The sequence below is a fragment of the Nelumbo nucifera genome, chromosome 2 (genome assembly GCF_055504915.1).
Source record: "Nelumbo nucifera cultivar China Antique chromosome 2, China Antique-T2T, whole genome shotgun sequence".
Classification (NCBI taxonomy): Eukaryota; Viridiplantae; Streptophyta; class Magnoliopsida; order Proteales; family Nelumbonaceae; genus Nelumbo; species Nelumbo nucifera.
The window spans coordinates 83094417-83115916 of NC_142650.1; the positions used below are offsets into that span (position 1 = coordinate 83094417).

The 21500-nt window shown below is 37.3% G+C and overlaps 1 protein-coding gene and 1 pseudogene across 1 annotated transcript; both read left to right on the forward strand.

Moving 5' to 3' along the window:
- Positions 1 to 1439: 1439 nt before the first annotated feature.
- LOC104589239 (P-loop containing nucleoside triphosphate hydrolases superfamily protein) lies at positions 1440 to 19126 on the forward strand. The gene is made up of 4 exons (XM_010247488.3): positions 1440 to 1729; positions 16785 to 16916; positions 17860 to 18051; positions 18483 to 19126. The coding sequence occupies exons 1-4, from the start codon at positions 1457 to 1459 to the stop codon at positions 18819 to 18821; spliced, it is 936 nt and encodes a 311-aa protein (XP_010245790.1). The 5' UTR covers positions 1440 to 1456; the 3' UTR covers positions 18822 to 19126.
- LOC148802386 (small ribosomal subunit protein uS19 pseudogene) lies at positions 1737 to 16777 on the forward strand (annotated as a pseudogene).
- Positions 19127 to 21500: the final 2374 nt, after the last annotated feature.

The following is a 21500-nucleotide window of genomic DNA, read 5'->3' on the forward strand; positions in this document are numbered from 1 at the left end:
CTACAGTACAGTTGGGTGATCGCATATCGGTCGCCAAGAGAGGGAAGAGGAAAAGACAAAACTCAAAATACAAGGGAGGGAGGAGAGAGATTCTTGAAATTTTGAATCTCCCTCCAACAAATTTTCATCGCCCAATACTATTTAACACCACCCCACTAATACAGGGGGATATTCTTTAGGGCTGATTATTCTTGGCCCGGACTGGCCCAACCCACAAATTTTTAGGCTTGGGCCTAGATTTTTGTGTATAGCTTGGCCCAGGCCAAGGCCCACATCGAGCCTAGAAAAATATAGGGACGGGCTTGGGCTTAATTAATACTTAAGCCCAAGGCCCGCATATACATATGTTTATTATTTTATATTAAATACAAAAAGTTTTACATTTTATTTTAACATATAAATAAATATTTATGAATTAAAATGTATTAATGCATATGACAACAACTGAGTCAATTCAAGTATGAGAAATGTCCTCCTAAGCAAAGCTTTCATTCTCAATCCGTAAGCAATGTAGGAGTTGAAAAAACACTCAATGATTATACTAATTATTTAATGTTGTTCTAAGTCCCGCATTGCTCACGAATGAGAATGAATGCCTTGCCTTCCTTTATAGAAGTATAAATAGCCTAAGCCAATTCAAATCTAACAATTAAATGAACCTCATGCCTTGTTTTTTGTGCCATAGGCCTAAAGCCTAGCTAAATCCAATTTAACTTCGACTTGTAATTTTTTTTTATATATATTACATTTACATATTACTTAGTTTAAAATTTTAAATAAATTAAATTTTATTATTTGATTACATGGACTTAAAGTTTTACTCATTAGTCCCGGAAAGCCCATAAGCCCGGTTCGGACTCGTGTAGGGCCGGGCTTGGGCTTATAATCTAGGCCTAGGCCTAGCTTAAAGCCCCTCATCATTGGTGCTAAGCCCGGCCCGAACCATGATTAGTCCTAATAATTTTGTTTAAATTTTCAGAAAATTTGGGGGTCATTCTTTGTTGAAACTTTCAGAAAATTTAGAGGTTGTTTTTGATGAAAATTTTAAAATATTTGGCGGCTAACCTTCTTTAGATTTTTAAAAAATTTGGGGACTGACCACGTCACTCCGCACCTACACGCAACCAACCATACAGTGCAATGCTTATACATAACCATGTCACAACTGCACTGGCTCAATTACGATGACAAAACCGTGCTCAATCCCATTCACAAGTTACAAAAGTTAAGCAGAGGTATGGTGCCTGATAAACTAATGATAAACTAATAACGATCAACTCCATTCAGTACCTAAAGATATATTTTTTTTCAAAGGAAGTTTAAGGCAGGTATGGTGCCTGATAAAATAATGATCAACCAATAATTTTGTTTGATGAATCATTTGGGTACTGAACCTTTTCGGTACTGTAAAAATGCCCAGATATATTAGAGCAAGAAGATATGGCAACACACGAAGATGGGGAAGGTGGGTTTAAGCCTTAAGAGATCGTTGTCATCTTCGATGCTCTTCCGTCGGATCTTTTCTTCACTTAACCTTCGAGACCTTCCCCCGTCTCCATTAATATCTTCCAGAGAATTCTCCGGCCGTCTTTGGATTCCTGCCGGAGGGAGACTCTCCGACCGAAGTAGGTGGTTGAAATTTCAAAGAAATATCTGCCTGTCTTCCATTCGCATGTCCTCTGCCTTCCAGATGGGCGACACCAGGAGACCTCCCGTTACTGCAGATAAGGTCTCTCTCTCTCTCTCGTACAATGGCTTTGTTCAAGTTTATGATGATAGATTGTTTGAGAAACATAGTCTTTACTTCCACAATGTTACTGAATTACGTTCATCTGCGAGGCGGGAAGGTTCCTTTTCATGTTGGTGATTCTGTTTTCTTATATTCTTTGCACGCGAGGTCTCATTCTTCATCATATTGTTTTGGTAGACTGCATACCGTGCAGATTGAAGTAACCGTTTTCATAGAGTTGATTGGATGGGACGGTAAATACTCATTTCTGGAACAAAGTTATGGCCAAAATGGTTATCTTAATATCCTTAGAAATGCTTAGTCATTTTATCAAACGGTTGGATTACATCGGCGAGTGCCTGTATAATGCTTGTTGAAAGACTAGAATTAGTTTTCTGAGCTAGCGAAGAATTTCTTTGGATTTTGGGCCGGTAATGAGGTAATTTGTATGAAACGTAAACGGCATTTTACATAATAACTGAAGGCTGCAAATGCAACCTAAAGAGTCTTGAGTACTTATGCCTGGATTTTTGTTTGATTGCTGACCATGTCAACTTATTCATATAAATAATATGCTACACCAGAATACAATATGTCAAAAATACTTGCCAGCACCAGGTATCAGACGTATGATGTACTATTAAACATTTAGAAAGTTCATCATCATCATCATCTGTGCCTTGTCCCATCTATATGGTGTTGGTTACATGAGTCCTGTTTTGCCGGTCTGTTCTGTTTAATGCCATATCATTGTTAAATTATTGCACTGAAACGTTTCGTACTACTTCTACCCATGTTCTTTTTGGTCTACCCCTTCTCCTTTCTATACTATTCAATTTGTAATTCATCTTCTTAGGAGTGCTGTTGAAGGTCTTCTATGCACATGACCAAACCATCTTAGTCTACTTTCTCTCGTTTCATCACCTATTGGAGCTACTCCTATGTTCCTATGAATGACTTCATTTCTGATCCTATCCTTTCTAGTTTTTCCACTCATCCATCTCAGCATACACATTTCTGCCACACTCATTTTCTGGACATTTAGAAAGCTCATCTGCCACATTTTTGCCTCACCATGCATTGCAATTCCATTTACTTCTGTTTAAGCAATGCTTGTATAGATTCTCTGCTTAAAAAGGGAATTGGGTTTCATGGAGAAACACCACAACCATTTCAAAATCAGTTTGGTATTTCTTTCTTTCACCCTCTCAAGGCTCAAGCTAAAATTACTTATAAAAAAAGGCTCAAGCTAAAATTTCTTACATTCTTAGGTTTTACAAACTTTTACAATTTACTTACGGTTATCTTGTCTGCAACTCCTTATCACACCCCCAATACCTGAAACTCCGGGATTACTGAGACAACACCCATAAAAATTAAATTTGATTTTTCCCACTAGTGGTACACTTCATTCTACCAACCTTTCAGGTCTTCCAACTTGGAAATCAGCTACTACTTTCCATCATCTTAACAGATCAGTTATGGTGATGCCTTTGAAATCATTTTTTTTTATTAGCAGTCCTTCCACCCATTTAAATTCAGCATTTCCTTAGCAATACTTTCCACTTCCCTAAAAGCATGTCTAAGAGTCCACGGAGTCTTCTACCACTAGCCCATGAAACAATTAGCCTTGAATCTCCTTCCACCTCCATCTGTCTGTATCCCAGTTGTTTTGCTAATCGAAGATGTTGTAGCAAGGCCAAAAGTTCTGCTTTCAATGAGTTTGCCAGAGTACTATGGGTCCTGAATGGAGAGCCAGTATTCTACTTTCAGAATTCCTGGTCACACCACCTACTCCAGCCATACCCGGATTTTCAAAGGAGCTACAATCAAAGTTCACCTTTGCTTTGCTGATAAAAAAAAATTCAGCTTCCTTTATTGCCTTCAGGAGGTTTCAAATCCAGCCTTATCTTTTCATTTTCTCTCGATGATTGTGCCACCTCTGTCCAAGGCTCCAAGCTCTAAAGATATCAGTAACAGTGAAAACATGAAAGCTTTCCAAGGTTTTTTACCTAGTATGCAACCTTTATTTTGATGCTTTCCAAAATCTCTTCCAAAGATCTAGTTTTCCAATTGAAGACTCTTCCATTCCTTTCTTCCCAAACCACCCTAACTACTGCTTCCATTGTAACTTTCCACCTGCAACCAAAGAGAAAACAGAAAACTCCCAAATGCAAAGCACAGAAGGTCAGGAGATTAATAAACGGGAGAGAGTTTTGCCACTATCCCTGCATAGAAAACACATATGAGGGGAGAGGTAGGTATTAGGCCTTATTTTCTGCAGCATATCACAACTATTAATCTTTCCTAGGAAAACTTCCCAACAGAAAGCTTGGATTTTATGTGGAATAAGCTTACAAATCTCTTTCACCAGGAAGTCTACCCCTACATAAGTGGGAAGGTAAGGATTTTGATAAAAGAAGAGCAAGTGAACAAACCATCGGAAGATGCTGACCAAATTCTAGAGTCCTCAAGGTTTTCACCCAAAAAAGCAGCCTCTAAGAGTCCAAGTAGGTGGATAAGAAAATCACATTCATTATTCATCAAAAAAAAAAAAAGAAAATCACATACGTTCTCCCTTAGTCCCTTTTTGAGGCCTAATTCCCAATTTAAACCTTGAGGGGAGAAGGTTCCCATTCTGGAAACAAATTTTCCTTTGAGATTAGAGAGGGAGAAAAGTTCAGGAAATTGTGTTTTAAGTGATGTTTCCCCTATCCAAAGGTCTTCCCAGAATTGGATTTTGTTACCCTTTCCCACATCAAAACGAATTAAGTTGAAGAAAGTTGGGTATACCTCATGAATGGCTTTCCAAGGAGAAATTGAGGTTGTGTGGGGGACTAGCTTTGCATCCCAACTGTTTTCTTCCACCCCGTGAATGCTTTCAATGACCTTGTGCCACAACCTATCTCTTTCAAAAGGAAACCTCCACAACCACATACCTAGCAAAGTAGTGTTTCTAAGAGCTAGGTTCCCTAAACCTTAGCCACCTTTTTTCCTTTGGTTTGCAAACTTGTTCCCATTTAACTAAATGATTCTTTTTTTCCTCTCCCAACTCGCATAAGAAGTCCCTCATATATTTCTCTAGTTGCCCTACAATTCTACTTGGGGTGTGAAAAGTGGACAGGAAGTAAATGGGGAGATTTGACAAGGTAGCTCTGATTAAAGTTATTCTTCCTCCTAGAGAGATATAATTTCTTTTCCACAAAGCTAATTTCTTTACAAATCTCTCCACCACCAGCTTCCAAAAACGATTTGACCTAGGGTTTCCTCCAAGTGGTAGACCTAGGTAATCTAAAGGCCAACTCCTAGCCTCACACCCCCATAATTCTGCTAAATTGAGGACTTCCCCTTCTTCCATATTAATTCCTATTATACCACTTTTCCTCCAGTTGACCCTTAACTTAGAAACCCTCTCTTACACATTGCTATAGAATCTTTGCCTCTTTGTAATGTGTCTCATACTATTGGTGCTGAGAGTTCCTTTACTTCATGTGGTGTCTCCCAATCACATCCAAAGAAAGAAAATAAATTTTCCCAAACCTGGGAGGCATAGATGTTGTGCAAGAGGAGATGGTTGGTACTTTCCCCACTCCCCAAGCAGGGGATACACACATGAGGGGAAAAACACCAACTTTTCCATTTTGTAGTCTATCAGAGGTGTTAAAAACTTGATTGGCTGCTTCCTAACAAAAAACCTTCACCTTGAGAGGGATAGGATTGCCCCGAATTTCTTTTACCATGAACAAGGTTGTTTCAATTGGTTGGTAGAATGTTTTAAAAAACAAAGAACAAGAAAAGGTACCATTGACATTTTGGGTCCATACTCTCTCGTCTACTCTCCTAGAAAATAGATTCACCTCTTGTATAGCTAAAATTTGAAGTTTTAGCCGTGATAGAGGGAGAGGATTTGCTTGCTACTTTAGGGTTTTAGGGTTTTTTTGGTTCTTCATCTTCAGTCATGCAGGCGGATCCCGAAATAGATGTTGCTCCATGGCAGCCAAAGAAGAGAACTTTTAAGAAGTTCAGCTTCCGAGGGGTCGATTTGGATGCTTTGCTTGACATGTCTATTGATGGACTTGTGAAGCTCTTCCATGCCAGGGCTTGCAAAAGGTTTCAACGAGGCCTGAAGAGGAAGCCGATGGCTTTGATCAAGAAACTACGTAAGGCGAAATGGGAGGCTCCACCTGGTGAGAAGCCAGAGCCAGTAAGAACTCACCTTCGAAACGTGATCATATACCAGAAATGATTGGAAGCATCATTAGGGTTTATAATGGAAAGACCTTCAACCAGGTCGAAATCAAGCCCGAAATGATTGGTCATTACCTTGCCGAGTTCTCTATCACTTACAAGCCAGTTAAACATGGTAGGCCAGGTATTGGTACTACCCATTCGTCAAGGTTCATTTGCTTAATGAAAGTATGAAATATTTTTGGATAAAGAAAGGTTGTATGTTCTAGGAAAGGCTTAAAGAAAGGTAGAATTACCCCACCAAATGTCTTCCCAAAACTTCACCTTGGTACCGGAATTAACATCATACCTTATATGTTGTATGAAGGTTGGTAAGATGGTCAAAATAGTTTTCCATGGGATATGCAAAGAAGAATTTCTAGCAACAACCTTTATATATTTTTAATAACTAAATGCCATAATGCCTTCTCCTCCTTAGGAAACCTCGACAATCATTTACCTAACAAAGCCTTTTTTATCACCTTCCCAATTCCAAGCCCACCCCCTCTCAGCTTTACACCTCTCCCCAACTCATGAGATTATCTCTTTTCATGCTTCCTGGGTCTCATAAAAGTTTCTAATTATTTTCTCAATTCTTTGTACTACTCTTGCCGGGGCCTTGAACACTGACAAGAAATAAATTTGGAAATTAGACATAGTGGCCTTAATTAATTAAGCCACCTAGCCTTAGAAGTGTAGATCTTCTTTTAGTTATTCAGTATTGTAGCAAACCTTTCAATAACCACCTCCTAGAAGGGTACCTAATTGGCCATTGCTTAAATTGCTGTGCAATCCTCTAACTCCTTATCTTCCATTTGTATCCCCAGCAAGCTACATTTGACTAAATTTATTCTCAACCCTGTTATTTTTTTCTACAATCTCCAGAATATTTTTAAGAGTCCTCACATCCTGAATTCCCCTAAACTCCCCAAAAATCAATGTGTCATCTGCAAACTGCAAATGAGAGACTAATTGATTATTCTATTGACTCTAAAACTCTTAAGAAGGTCTCTCTCATCCGCCCTTCTCAAAAGCTTGTTGAAAATTTCCATAATCAAAATAAACAATATGGGAGCATCTCCTTACCTAATGCCCTCCGTTGCCTTGAAAAAATGTTTTGGGGTCCCATTAATGGGTATCGAAAAATGAATTGACCTCAAGCATCACACCATCCATCTGATCCATCTCTACCTAAAACCCATCTTTTCTATCACCCACTGAAGATATCCCTAGCCAACATGATCATAAGCCTTTTCCAAATCCAACTTGAAAATAAAGCCTCTTCTTCTTGATCTCCTAAAATCCTCCACAACTTCATTTGCTTTCAAAATTTGATCCAAAATTTCTCTTTGACAAGCTCTGTGTTCATATGGTGCCACAGAATGAAGCACCTTTTTCAGTCTCACAAAAAGACTTCAGCCACAGTCTTGTACAAACTAGTGTTAAGATTAATAGGTCGAACTCATTCATTGAACCTGCATCCCCACAGTTTGGAATCAAGGAGATAAAGGTGGCATTCATCCCCTTTCCTACCTTTCCCTCTTTTGTATTCATCAAATATTCCGTTCAGATCCTCTTTAATTAACTCCCAGCATTCCTGATAAAGGCCAAAGTTCAGGTCTTGGTGCTTTATCACCACCTGTTCCCATCACTGCTTTCTTGATTTCATCCATTGAAAATGGTTCCTCCAATTTCCTAGCTAACGCTTTCAGAATTCTTTCCTATTGAATCCCTTCCAAAATGTGTCTATGTTGGCAAGTCAGGGCAAATAAGCCTTTGAAATGAGAAGTTATAATAGCCTCTATCTCATCCTTATCTTGTATTTCATTCCAATTATGCATCATTCTCAAAATCATATCCTTCTTTCTCCTTCAATTGTCCATCACATGGAAAAATTTGTGATTTCCATTCCCTTCTTTTAACTATTGACATCTAGATTTTTGGCGCCAACAGATTTCCTCCTTTCTAATTGTTGCCTCCAGTTCAACTCTCATTTCCATCCTTTTCTGTCTTTCCTCCTCATCCAAGCCCCTTCACTTTTTGTCTGAAAGCTCTATTTGGCTCAGCAACTCCACCTTTTTTCCTCAACTCTCCAAACACTTGCCGATTCCATTCCTTCAGTTTTGCTTTTATTAACCTTAACCTTTTCATGAATTGGAATCCTGTCCACGCTTCCACCCAACTTTCCCTCCACCAATCTTCAATGTTCTATCTAAAGGTGGAGTGTGTAATCCTCATTCTTTCAAACCTGAAAGGAGTGGGTCCATAATTCCATCAAGTTGTAACAAAATAGGCCAATGATCAGAGATTCGTCTAGCCAAAGATTTAACCACTAACGCAAAAAAGTCCTCGCAGTCCATTGTTACTAGAAACCTATCCATCTTACAACACATTGGCATTGCTTGTAGATTAGATCAAGTGAACTGTGCATTCATCAATGGGACATGCATTCATTAATGAAGTCATTGAAGCTTTTCATGCTTTTTGAAATTCTCGAGGGCCCCATGTTCTTCTCACTACAAAACCGGGTGGTGTGAAAGTCCCCTACTACACACCAAGCCCCTTTACAAACCCTACTTAAACCATATAATTCCACCAACAAGTTCTCCCTTTCTCTATAAGATGTAGGCGTATATACATTTGTTAACCACCATTCAGCCCCACTCCTCTCTCTAAATTTCATAGACAATGTAAAGTTTTCAATAATTTCCTGCACGCATACCCTTTGATTGTCTTCCCAAGCAACTAAAACCCTCTAGTGCTATTTACAACAGGTAGGAAAACCCATATCTTATTCCTTTTCCCCCAAATACTCGTCATCCATTCTTCATTTATTCTTTCAATTTCTTATTCCTCAGAAAATTCTTCCGTACTCTCCTTTTCCTTCGTTCCCTAAGTCTCTCACATTCCAACTGATCATCTTCATTGACAATCTACTGGACATAGACTCTTGTTCTATGCCTCAAAAAGTGTACTATGCAATATGATTGTCACTTGGTTTCTACCTAACAATTTCCTCTTCTTTAAGAGTAAGCTAAGAAGTTCCCACTAAGGGGAATGAGAAGAAGATAACTGCTTCCTTGTAGAGAACCCTTGCATCCCCCTTGAAGTACATTCTAGAAATGTAAATTGCATCTATTCGATCAACCTTTTACATTGATGATCATCATCCAAGCCTTATCCCAACTATATGGGGTACATGAATCCCATTTTACCATTCCATTATATTTAATGGTCATACACTCATTTCTAATTACTTTAACCCATGTCCCTTTTGGTCTACTCCTAGCCTTTCTAGCCCCTTCCATAGTTGTCAAGGCGACTAGGCGGTTTTCCATGGGCGCCTGAGCTCCTCACCCAAATACCCCGGATTTTGTATACTAGACACCCGCCCAGATCCTTAAGTGGGCACCTAGGCAACTAGGCAGGCACCTACATACATCTAATAATTTTTTTATAATTTGTTATTTTGATATTTTATTAGATGTTATATTCTTTTAAAATAAAACCGGTTACATACTATCATTATTTTATTATTAAGACAACAATAAAAGCCTTTTTCTTCTTCGATTACATGCATAAGGGTTTTTTCGGTTCGATTGGAGAGGGAGGAGAACCGAAGACTTCATTCCCCAGCCCAACTCCATCGCACCTCAGCTTCAGCAGGTAAGTTTTTCTCTTCTTCTTCTTCTTTTTCTTCTTCCAGCCCAGCTTCAGTCATTTTTTGCTTTTTTTTTTTAGAAAAAACAGGGGCTCCGCCCCTATACTCCTCCCTTCCTCCATACCTCCACTCATTCTTCTTCTTCTCTTCTTCTTCTTCTTCTTCTTCTTCTTCTTCCGCCCCTGATTGTTCTCAGTCGCTAGTCCTAGTCTTAGTCCCTTATTTTTTTTTTTTTTTGAAAAAACAGGGGCTCCACTCCTATACTCCTCTCCGCCCTTGACTGTTCTTAGTCGATAGTCTCAGACTCTCAGTCCCTTTTTTTTTTTGAAAAAACAGGGGTCTATATTCCTCCTTGCCCCTAATCCCCTATACTTCTTTTCTTCCTCTTTTTCTTTTGCCCCTATACTCCTCTCCTCCCTTCCTAGTTCCTGCACTTATTTATTTATTTATTTTTTTTAGTTAATAGTTAGTGTACATGCTTGCTAGTTAGTGTATAGTTAGTGTACTGTGTACATCCTTGCTAGTTATATGAAATTTATAGTTTTATACTCATTTGAATGATTTATAGAGTAAAATGATAAGAACCCACTAGACGACCTACTCTAGGAACTCTTGAATCAATTTGTTATGCACACTCAGAAGCTAGAAAACAAGTTGTAGTTGATCAGATTAGAACCTTAAGGAAACTAAGTCCCTAAAGAATCCAATCTTGAAGACGCCACAAAGGTTGATCACTCCCTTGATGAGTTAAGATATTGTATTCTATCAAGAACACAAGAAGGCAAAGCTAAGCTTGCTGAAAATACTTCTATATTATTGATGATCTCGTTTTACATAGTTGTGGCCTTTATATAGGCATGCAAACATCATTATATTATAAGGAAACTCCTAATCTTATAAGGAAACTCCTAACTAATGAGGATCCCTTTAATTTAGGAAAACAAATCTGCCTTGAAATAGGAATCCTTCTAAAAGACTACAACTAATGACAAGTAAGCATAGAAAAGTCAAAGTAAAACAAAACAAGACAAAAAAACAAGCCCATCGATACATCTTAGCATGCGGATTGGGCCTTTTCTTATCATGTCCATGCACCAAGCCCATCAATACATCTTAGCATGCGGATTGAGAATTTTCTTATCATGTCCATGTGCCTTGGTCTTATGTCATGGATTTCAAGCTTTGTTCTTCAAGATCTAAGCCTTGCACATCGTCTTGCACATAAAGATAGGTGATTATTCTTGGTGAAGCTTTGGAAACTTCTAGAACAGTCTTAGAATCTTCTAGAACAGCTTTTTTGTCATGCACTTCCATGATTAAGCCTTGTAAAGCCTCTTTCATCATTTTTGTCCTTGCCCTAGTCATTGGACCACCGATTCCTTGCAAAGGATCTTGAGAATATTTGGGAATATTAGCTTGAGCCATTTTGCCAGCACCTCGATCTCCATTAAAATAGTTAGTGTACATGCTTGCTAGTTAGCACACAAAACCAATAAAATAGCTTACAGAAGCATAGATAAAGTAAAAACTCAAGAAAATTAATATTTTAAAATTCCAATGCCTAGGCGCCTGGGCACCCTGTGGTCGCCTAGCCTCGCCTTGGTGCCTTGAAAACTATGGCCCCTTTAGCTTGCAACTGATCAATTCTTCTTCTAGGTGCTGTTAGTGGTCTTCTATGCACGTGATCAAACCATCTTAGTCTACTTTCTCATTTTATCATCGATTAGAGCTAATCCTTGGCTCTTTTTGATGACTTCATTTTTTGACCTTATCCTTTGTAGTTTTTCTGTTCATCCATCTTAGCATATGCATTCTGCCACATTCATTTTTTTAGACATGTTTCTTGATTGCCCAACATTCTGCTTCATTTTTTGACCCTATCACATAAGACTTCGGATGCACCCCTCCATTTTGCCCATCCCACTTAATTCTATGGGAAACATCCTCCTCAATCACTCCCTTGAACAAAGGTACCAGAAAGGTCACATTGTATCATCTCTTGATCTCCAATCATATGTGTATCCTCATTTGCATTTAATTCTTCATTCGTTTTATCGATTAAAACAATTCTATCATTTATCAAAAAACAACATGCACCATGGGACCTCCTGAATATGTTGAATATGTTTAGTCAATTAGTCTATGATTAATACAAATACGCAAGGGCTAAATGTTGAAACTTGGTGAAAACCCAACGTAACTTCAAAATCTGATGTCTCTCCTACAGATATATTGGTTATTGCACCCTCACAATATCCTTTATTAGATCTATATACCTATTGGGGACGCCTTTCTTTTCCAAGACTTGCCATATTTTCTCTCTTGGAACTCTATTGTAAGTTGGTTACAATCGATGGTATTCAAACCTGTTTTAGTAAAGAAAAAGAAGAGAGAAAGATTTGAAAGACTGTGTGTTAAACAAGGCAATACATTGGCTGAAGACCTTGGAAATCTTTCGTCAATTCTCCTTTAATGACATTTGGAGAAATTGGTTAGCAATAGCAAGGTGCTCATCTTTAAAGGCCAAATCAATTACAAGCTGGTCTCCTCCACCCGAAGGCTCAATTAAGTTGAACTTTGATGGAAGCAGCATGGGTAATCCAGGATTATCCGGAATGGAGGGTGCTTTGAGAAATGAGAAGGGAGAGATTTTGCTGCTCTACTCAGGTCCTTTGGGAATTGGGAATTCCATCAGGGCAGAACTTTTAGCTGTTGTACAAGGGGTCCAATTTGCAAACCAGCTGGGGGTACAACAACTAATAATCGAGGGGGATTCCAAAGTGGTGGTGGGTTGGTTGAAAAATTCTGAAGAGGCTATGTGGCAATACAAGAATGAAATGAAGAAATTTAGTTGGTTGACAAGGAATATGTTGGTCATTGTACAGTGGGTGGGGAGATCAACAAATACCTTGTCAGATGTGTTAGCTAAGCAAGGGGTAAATAGGGAAGAATTATTTTGGGCTCAGTTGTGATTCTTGTTTTTCTTTCCTAGTTTACTTGTAAGTTTCAAGGAGGGGCTGCAGCTCGCGCCTCTCACTGGGATGATGTATGAACTCACTCTAATTTGCTTCTGAATCAATAAACTTACTATTATTCATCAAAAAAAAAAGAAGAGAGAAAACAAAAGGGAAGGAGAAGAAGATGGTAGAAGACACGAAGAATGAGAAAAAAAGGGGTACAGAAAATCTAACTATCTTGCCATCCTAAAGACAATTTATATTAATCACTTAAAATCTAATACCCCCACCGCCTAGTAAGAAAGAAAAACAAGGAACAGTCTAATACAAAATAACAAGACAATAAGAAATAATAACCAATGGGACCACGAACTAATTTATTGCATCTCTATACACCCCTTCAAGTTGGGATATTTATCATTCCCAACTTGTGTAAATTTGTCTCTAGCTTGATTTTGGCAACTGCTTTGGTGAAGAGATCAATAAGTTGCATATCAAAGGCTACATAAGGAAGGCAAACATCTTGGGGAGCTACTTTCTCTCTGATGAAATGTTGATTCATTTCAATATGTTTTGTTCTATCATGTTGTATTAGGTTATGAGCAATGCCAATGGCAACTTGGTTATCATAGTACAACATCAAGGGTTTTTCATACTCAATGCCCAATTTTTCAAATAAGGATTTCAGACATAACACTTTAGCTTCACCATTAGCCATAGACTAGTACTCTACTTTAGCATTGGAGCGAGTAACAACATTTATTTCTTACTCCAAGAAACAAGGTTTCCTCCAACAAGAGCCAATACCCTGAAGTGGATCTCCTATAATCAACACACCTTGTTCAATCTGCATCAATGTACACTTCTATCTTCATATGACCATTATTCTTGAAGAGTATACCTCGGCCTGGACACCTCTTCAAGTAGGCCAGAATTCTTTCAACAACTAGAAGATGAGCTATCCTAGGTGAGTGCATATACTGACTAACAACGCTGATGGCATTGGAAATGCCAGGATGTGTTAGACAAAGTTACAGAAGCTTTCCCACTAACCATTGATACATACCTTTATCTTCAAGAGGCTTACCTTTTTTTGCATTTATCTTATGATTTTGCTCAATGGGTGTGTGCAGGTTTAATCCCTAACCTTCCAATTTCCTCTAGGAGATCATGGACATATTTCCTCTGGAAGATGAAAAATACCATGCTTGGATCTAACAACTTCAATTCTTGAGAAATACCTTCACCTAGATCCTTCACTTCGAACTCCTGCTTGAGTAACCACTTAAGTGAATTAATCTCATCAATATCATTCCCTGTCACAACAATATCATCAATATACACAACCAAAAGAGTCAAGGCTGAATTGGTTTCTTGATAAAAAGAGTGATCAGACTGGGCTTGTACATAGCCAAAATTTCCCAAGGCTGGTTTAAATTTGTCATACCATGCTCTTGGAGATTGCTTTAGACCATACAAAGCTTTGTTAACATCCATTTGGAATAATGGCCATGAGAAATTTGCAGCAAGTGACAACAAAACTTTGATGGTGTTCATCTTGGTGATTTGTGTAAATGTCTCCATGTAATCAACACCATAAGTTTACGTGTACCTCTTTGCAACTAGTCGAGCCTTGTGTCTTTCAACTGAACCATTTGCATTGTATTTTACTGTAATTACACTTCTACACATAATAGGTTTCTTCCCTTTTGATTGATCCACTAATTTCCAATTATCATTTTTTACAAGAGTCTCAATTTTCTATGCCAATTACCCCTTTAAACAGCCTGAACTACTTGGAGTGGGCTAAAGGTGTAAATTTTTATGTAACAACCAATGGAAAAACTGGTTACATAAATGGAAGAGTGAAAGAACCCAAGAATGTGACAGTTGAACATGATAGGTGGGACCAAGAAAATAGTATGGTGATGTCTTGGCTTCTAGCAACCATGGAAACTGATGTGGACAGTAGTGAGATATGGGAACATGCCAAAACCACCTATTCTGAGCAAAGGCACTATGCCAAGATTTATTAGTTACAAGCTGAATCCTCAACTTGTAAATAGGGGAACCGTAGTTTGTCAGCCTATTATTCAGCCCTTATCTCAGTATGGAAGGAATTGGACCACTATCAGGCTATAGAATGGAAACATAATGGTGATGCTAAAGCCCATAAGAAGTTGGTTTCTTAGCAACAGGTCTTTGCCTTCTTATTGGGACTAAACCCTGTACATGAACCTCTTAGAGTTTAAATTTTAGGAAGTAAAGAGTTGCCTTCAATTCAAGAGGTGTATGCCCTAGGCAATAAAATTTCACAAAATAAAAAACTAAAATTTGACTTTTACCATAGTTTTATATACTATTGAACATGCATTTTAATTTTAAAGATAACAATTCTCTTTATTTAAAGCATTAAATTTCTTCTCAATACATGGCAGATCATCATATCTAGGACAATGATATTTCAAATATATTAATCTCAACACTTTTTTTTTTATGGATATATTAATTTTAATGCTTTAAAAATAGTACTATTATAATGATTTAATAGATCAGTTTCATGTCAAATTAACAACTAACAAAGGCTATAATTTTATATGATAAATTTTAAGATAGAGAGCGATTTAAAGAGAAAAAGAACAAGGGTTCTGCTGTTTTATTTAATGTGTGAGGAAAGGATAATAAGGATTTAATAGATCAGCTTCATATCAAATTGACGACTAACAAAGGCTATAATTTTAGATGATAAATTGTAAGATATAGAGCAATTTAAAGAGAAAAAGAACACGGGTGGAACTGCTGTTTTATTTAATGTAGACATGGGAGGGAGGGAGTAGAAAACAAAAAAAAAAAGTATGAATTGTATATATAGTATGATAATAGAATGCTTTACACATATTAATAAGATGTAGCAACATGAATGATATTATAATAAGGTAACTGTGTTACTTTTATTGCCTAGGCAGGTGCATAGTTGCCTAGATGGGCACCTTGTTGCTATAAGTCAAGGCATTTAGGTGAGGTGCCTAGCCAAGGGCTCCTAGTTGCCTAGGCAATTCTTTGAAAAATATGGTATTATTAGGTCTCCAAATACAAAAGACCATAACTTTTGATCCATGAATTGTCTTGGGATATATAAAAATGAATGACATGAAAATATCTATAGGGTCTTAAACTTAACCAATCTTTGTTTGATTGTGTTCCAACTTTTATTTGGGGGGGGGTTCACGAATCAGATTTTCTGTTAGATTTCAGAGATTAAAAAAAAAAAAAAAAGAATGGGAAAAAGCTAGGATGCTTGATAATTGATCCTTTACATCCTCAGCAAAAATCTTTTGCCAACAATGACCAATTTAATTTTCTCTACACCACTGCTTTCACACTGGTTTACTCGTTACTTCATCATTTCACTTGCCTTTACCACTTCCTCCAATCTTAGCCATAAAAATGGCCTCATAAGAGTAGTCAACTAATCTGCGATATCCAAATGATCCATCAATATTTCACTCACTCCACCACCTTTTCTACCACTGTTATCCCCAACATTGTCACCTCCCTCATATCCTCCAGCACTACTATTGTCCACAGACAACCATCTGCTTAATCTTCTTCTTCACCTCTGCCTTGACCATTCTCATCGGCACCATCTCTGTCATGTCCAACTACTCACCTCTAGGTCTATGTCTGCCTCTATCATTGCCCTTACCATTGACTCTTTATTGTCCTATCCTGTTTCTAGCTTCTCCTTACTCATATTAGCCTGTATAACCACCTCCATTACTATAACCAATGCCTCCTCCCTCCAAAATGCATAGGAAATGTTTGTTGGCAATTCGGTTAATTGCCAATTGCCAACTCACTGTACACACTTTCACGGGGTTTGAACATTATATGAAGGTACAGGGGTAAGTTTCATAAAAGAGAAAAGTACAGGGGGCAAGTGTCATACTGTCCAAAGTACAAAGTTCTCTGTAATGTACCCTGTGAGTTTTTACCTGAATTGAGCATTTGTACATGCATTAATTCTTGAAACAAATTCTGAAAAATTCAAGTATTTGTTAACTGTTGATTCATTCAAAATAGGTTTACAATGTAGTAAATGATTGTAATGTATAGCATCTTGTATATGCATTTGATTTTTTTTTTCCATAAAAAAAAAGTATAGCATCTATATTTGTCATGTCAACATTCCTTTTGGGTGCCTTGGTAGGCTGATTTGTTAAGGGAGGTTGAAGCTGCATTGGGTTCATCCTTTAGTTTGGAGCCTCTATCACCAACCCCAAACCCTCTGATTATTGTCATCAGCGGACCAAGTGGTGTTGGTAAAGATGCTGTCATCAAGGTATCACTTTTATTTTCTTTGTTGTTTCAATTTTTACACCTCAAAGGGTCTTCATGCAATATTTGTCCAGTTATCTCGGGTCTTGAGAGGGGTGAACTGGATGGATATTGACGTGGGGGCCGTTTGGTAACAGCCGAAATTGCTGAATTTAATGACTTGTAGCTTTGTCTTTTATTGGATAAAATAATTAAATGATTAAATATTCAAGGACATAGTAATCTACTGAACTTTAGCTTCAGTCATTAAAGGAGCCTACTACCTTTGAAAACTTATTCATTAAAGGACAAAGCAATAAGCTTTTCAGTTCAGCCATTCCAGCTGTCATCAAATGGCCTTTGGCATTTTTTTCACACCACTCTCAGACTCAAACCTGTATTCCCATTCTTGCCAGTTAATACTTTACCATTCTCCAAAGCTGCTCTTTCAATTTGATGTACATAATATAAGGCCATACACTCCCTTTTAGGAAACATTGATTATTATTGACATCTTTAACCACAATAGCCAATTAGGTCATGACCATTGTGAAGCATCTCAACTTGCACCATCAGTCTCCAGGTTGTGGTGCCAGCTATAATGGCATTGTGTTTAGATGTCTACTTGGTAACTTTCCTAGTTAAATAAAGGTATGACTACATAGTAGCTTAGGAGTTTTTTTTTTCTTTTTTCTGGGTATGTGCATGTATATTTTTGAAGGGTTTTTTGCTTGTGCCAACAAGCATGGGAATGCTGGTTTGAGCCTTGGTGGAGCCACTTCATGAAAAAATAAATAAATAAAAATGCTGGAGGATAGGAATGGTACCCAGTCCACCCCTACAAAGACCTTGGATTGCTTAGATCACCATTGGGTAATGGCCTTTTTTATGTTATTGTTTTAAAGAGTTGGGAAGACCATAGTTTCCAAGGATTCCCAATCTTTTATTAATTAGTGGTCTTATGACAGAGGCTACAGCAAGTTCGGCATGGCATTCACTTTGTTGTCACAGCAACAAGCCGAGAAAAGCGACCGGGTGAAGTGGATGGAAAAGATTACTACTTTGTTACAAAAGAGCAGTTTCTTTCAATGATTGAGAGGAATGAACTCTTAGAATATGCTCTTGTTTACGGCGAATATAAAGGGATCCCAAAGCAACAGGTACTTGTGTACCACTGTATCATATTAATTTGCATTTGAGTTTTTCATTTGGAAACAAAACATAGTGTAGTTTAGCCTTGTGGTATTATTACAATGCTTATTTTTTGCATCCCTTTTTAGGAGACATGTATAGAAAAGGGTGGGAGTCTCTGTTCCTAATTCAGAAGGTAGGTATAGATTCACAACTTTTGACAGCTGGGGGTATTTTCTGATTCATTAAAATGAAGATCCATGAATATAAACTTTTTAGAGTTATGATTGATCTGATCCTTTCTGTCCTAGTATATACATTTTTTAGTGGGACCCTCTAAATGGTTGATTCACACCTATGCAGGTTTCTGCATGTATTTCTGTTGATTATTAGGCATTTGGAGAAACAAACCAGGTTTTTATATAATTTGGTAACGTAGGCCTTTTGTCTTGGTATCCAGATTCATGATTTCATGTCGAAGGGATTTGACATTGTTCTGAGGGTGGACATACAAGGGGCAGCTACATTGAGGTCTATCCTTGGAGACTCTGCTATCTTCATTTTCCTTCTTGCAGAGAATGAGGAAGCCCTTGTGAAGCGACTTATTGATCGTAAGACAGAGACCATAGACAGACTTCTTGTCAGGATTGCTACAGCCCGTGAGGAGATCAAACATCTAAAGGAATTTGACTATGTGGTTGTGAATGAAGAGGGGAAACTTGAGAGTTCTGTTAAAATGGTGGAGTCCATCATTGATGCAGAGAAAGCTAGAGTTCAGCAAAGGAATGCTGTCATCTAGTTTGTACAGAATGAGTTCCTTTATTTTCCTTCCTAATCTATTATTCATGATAGTTTACTGTCTGCAGCTACCCTAAGGTCTATCCTTAAGAAGCCCTTCAGGGAACCTTGTTTTGTAGCTCCTTGCTGTACTAAGGGATATGCTGGTAAGCTTGGTTGGTGCAGTGCATTTAGAGTTCAGATATATAAAGTCATATATCTGGTCTGGAGTTACAATCATTTATTTAATGCCTTGTGGAGCATTCAGGTTTTAGAATGAAATTAAAGATGGTGCTAGGAGACTCCTTGCATCAGAATTGGACTCAGAATCTGAACACCGAGCATCTATTGCACAAGGTTTGGAGTATTAGAAAGGCAGAGTATAGGATACACCTTGGGTATACATGGAAAAACTTAAGAACTCAAATAAATTCAAGAATATCAATAGAACTGAATCTATGTCTGAAATGATTAAATATGGACATAAGAAACAGTTTTAATAGTTTATGTGAAGTGTAACCATTTGGATATGCCAAGGAAACATTGGAAAATGGTAAAAGAATTAATATTACTCCTTGCATCAGAAGTGGACCCATAGAACCTGAACTCCGAGCATCTATTGCCCAAGGTTTGGAGTATCAAAAACTCAGTTTAGGAGAAGACAATTTTAAAATACATTTGGATAGGCCTTGGGTATGCGTGGATACACTTTAAAGTTTAAACAGTTCTCAAGAATATCAATAAAACTAAATCTGTCTGAAATGATGAAGTAATAAATACAAAGATAGACATAAGAAAGTTTCAATAGTTTGTGCGAAGTTGATTGATAAAATGTCGTAGAAAGTTAAAATACATGTTATTTCAACAAATTGCAGCCTTACAGCTTAGTGAAAGAATCATTCTATTTCCTCTGACTGATTTGTGTTCGAGTTTTAGCAGCCATGCATAAAACTTCTAACAGCATTAATTGATAATGTCAAAATTGAAATGGCCATGTATGTATCGGTTTCTAACATTTGATACACTTGGTATCGTTATGTATCAGTTTCTAACATTGAGAGGTTTACGATGGCTGACTATGGAATTGTAACAATTAAGTATGATTTATGATGGTCAAACGTGGTTGACCAGACTTAAATTCAGTTTATTATTTTTTATGATTTTTAAAATTCAAGAAGGATCATTAATAAGAAAATTTTAGAATAATGGTTAATGAAGATAATATTCTAAATAGAGGCCTTGTGTCCGTATGGGGATCAACAATTAATTGACCCATAGGGGGGACCTGACATGCAATATATATATATATATATATATATAATATACATATTTTTATATATAATAATATTGTAGGGTAAAAACATCCCCTCCTTCAAATTGGACTAAGACCTCCCATGCCTTGTGACGTCATAAGACAAAAGCTTCCCTATGATAGTATTCCGTCCAAATCCCTTAGCAGTAGACATTATGTGGGAGTTATTTTTTTTCCTAAAACCCAATTCTGTCCATTGTTGTCCATTGCCCTGTTTTGAGTGTGTCAATGTATCACATACCCAAAAACGTGATAGAGGTCTGCACTCCCTGTACAACCCAACCACTAACGTCTACAATCCACAAACGACTGCCTCTCACCAACAACACCACCATAAGGTATTGCCACTTTGCTCATTTGGGTTGGGCCTTGTCTATTGGTCAGATATGATTGCATCTGGCTTGTTGATAGAATGGCTGTACACCACTATTTTGGAGGTTGCTTGCACTGAGTTCTTAATCTAACTGCTTCATTTTGTGGGCAATCCAGAGGGTTTCTATGCCAGTAGTTGAATCATTACCCAAAATAAATAAATAAATAAGTTTGTGGTTGAATCATGAATGGGTTGAACGTACTAGGATTGAGAACTTGAATGATTCTAACAAAAGGTTAAGAGATGGATTTGTACATCATACCGATATAATAGTTACCCTTCTAGGAAAGAAGACAATAGTAATTCTTTATTTGCTAGTTTGGGTGGTTTTTTAAATTTAGAGAATAATGAAGGATAAAAGAGTCTTTTATTGTTTATGTTAAATTTAATGGAATCTTATTCTGACAGGGGAGGTTTAAGTCTTTTACCCTAATGTGTATTATATTTTATATGTTATATTTACACAAGTATACTTTATTTTATATTAAATGTTTATTATTTTATATAAAAAATATAAACATAAAAGTTTTAAGCTTTATTTTAGCATATAAATAAATATTTATGAATTGAGATGTGTTCGCACATATGGCAACACTTGAGTCAATTCAAGTATTAAAACTGTTCTCCTAAATAAGGCTTTATATAGATGAAAACAAAGCCTTCATTCTCATTCCCTGAGCAATGTGGGACTTGAGAAAATACTCGATGGTTGCACCAACTATTTAGTGTTGTTCAAAGTTCTACATTTCTCAAGAATGTTGCCTTCATTTATAAAAGGATAGTAACCCAAGCTAAATCAAGCCTAACAATTAAATGATATTTTTATGCTATAGGCCTAAAGCCTAGCAAGCCCATTTTAGCTTTGGCTTGTGTAATATTTTTTGTATTATTACATTTGCATGCAATTTAAATTGAAAAACTTAAATAATTAAATTTTTATTGTTTGATGTCATGAGCCCAAAGCATCAGGTTGAGTCTGTCCTAGCTTAATGCCCTTATCATTGGTGTTAAGCCCA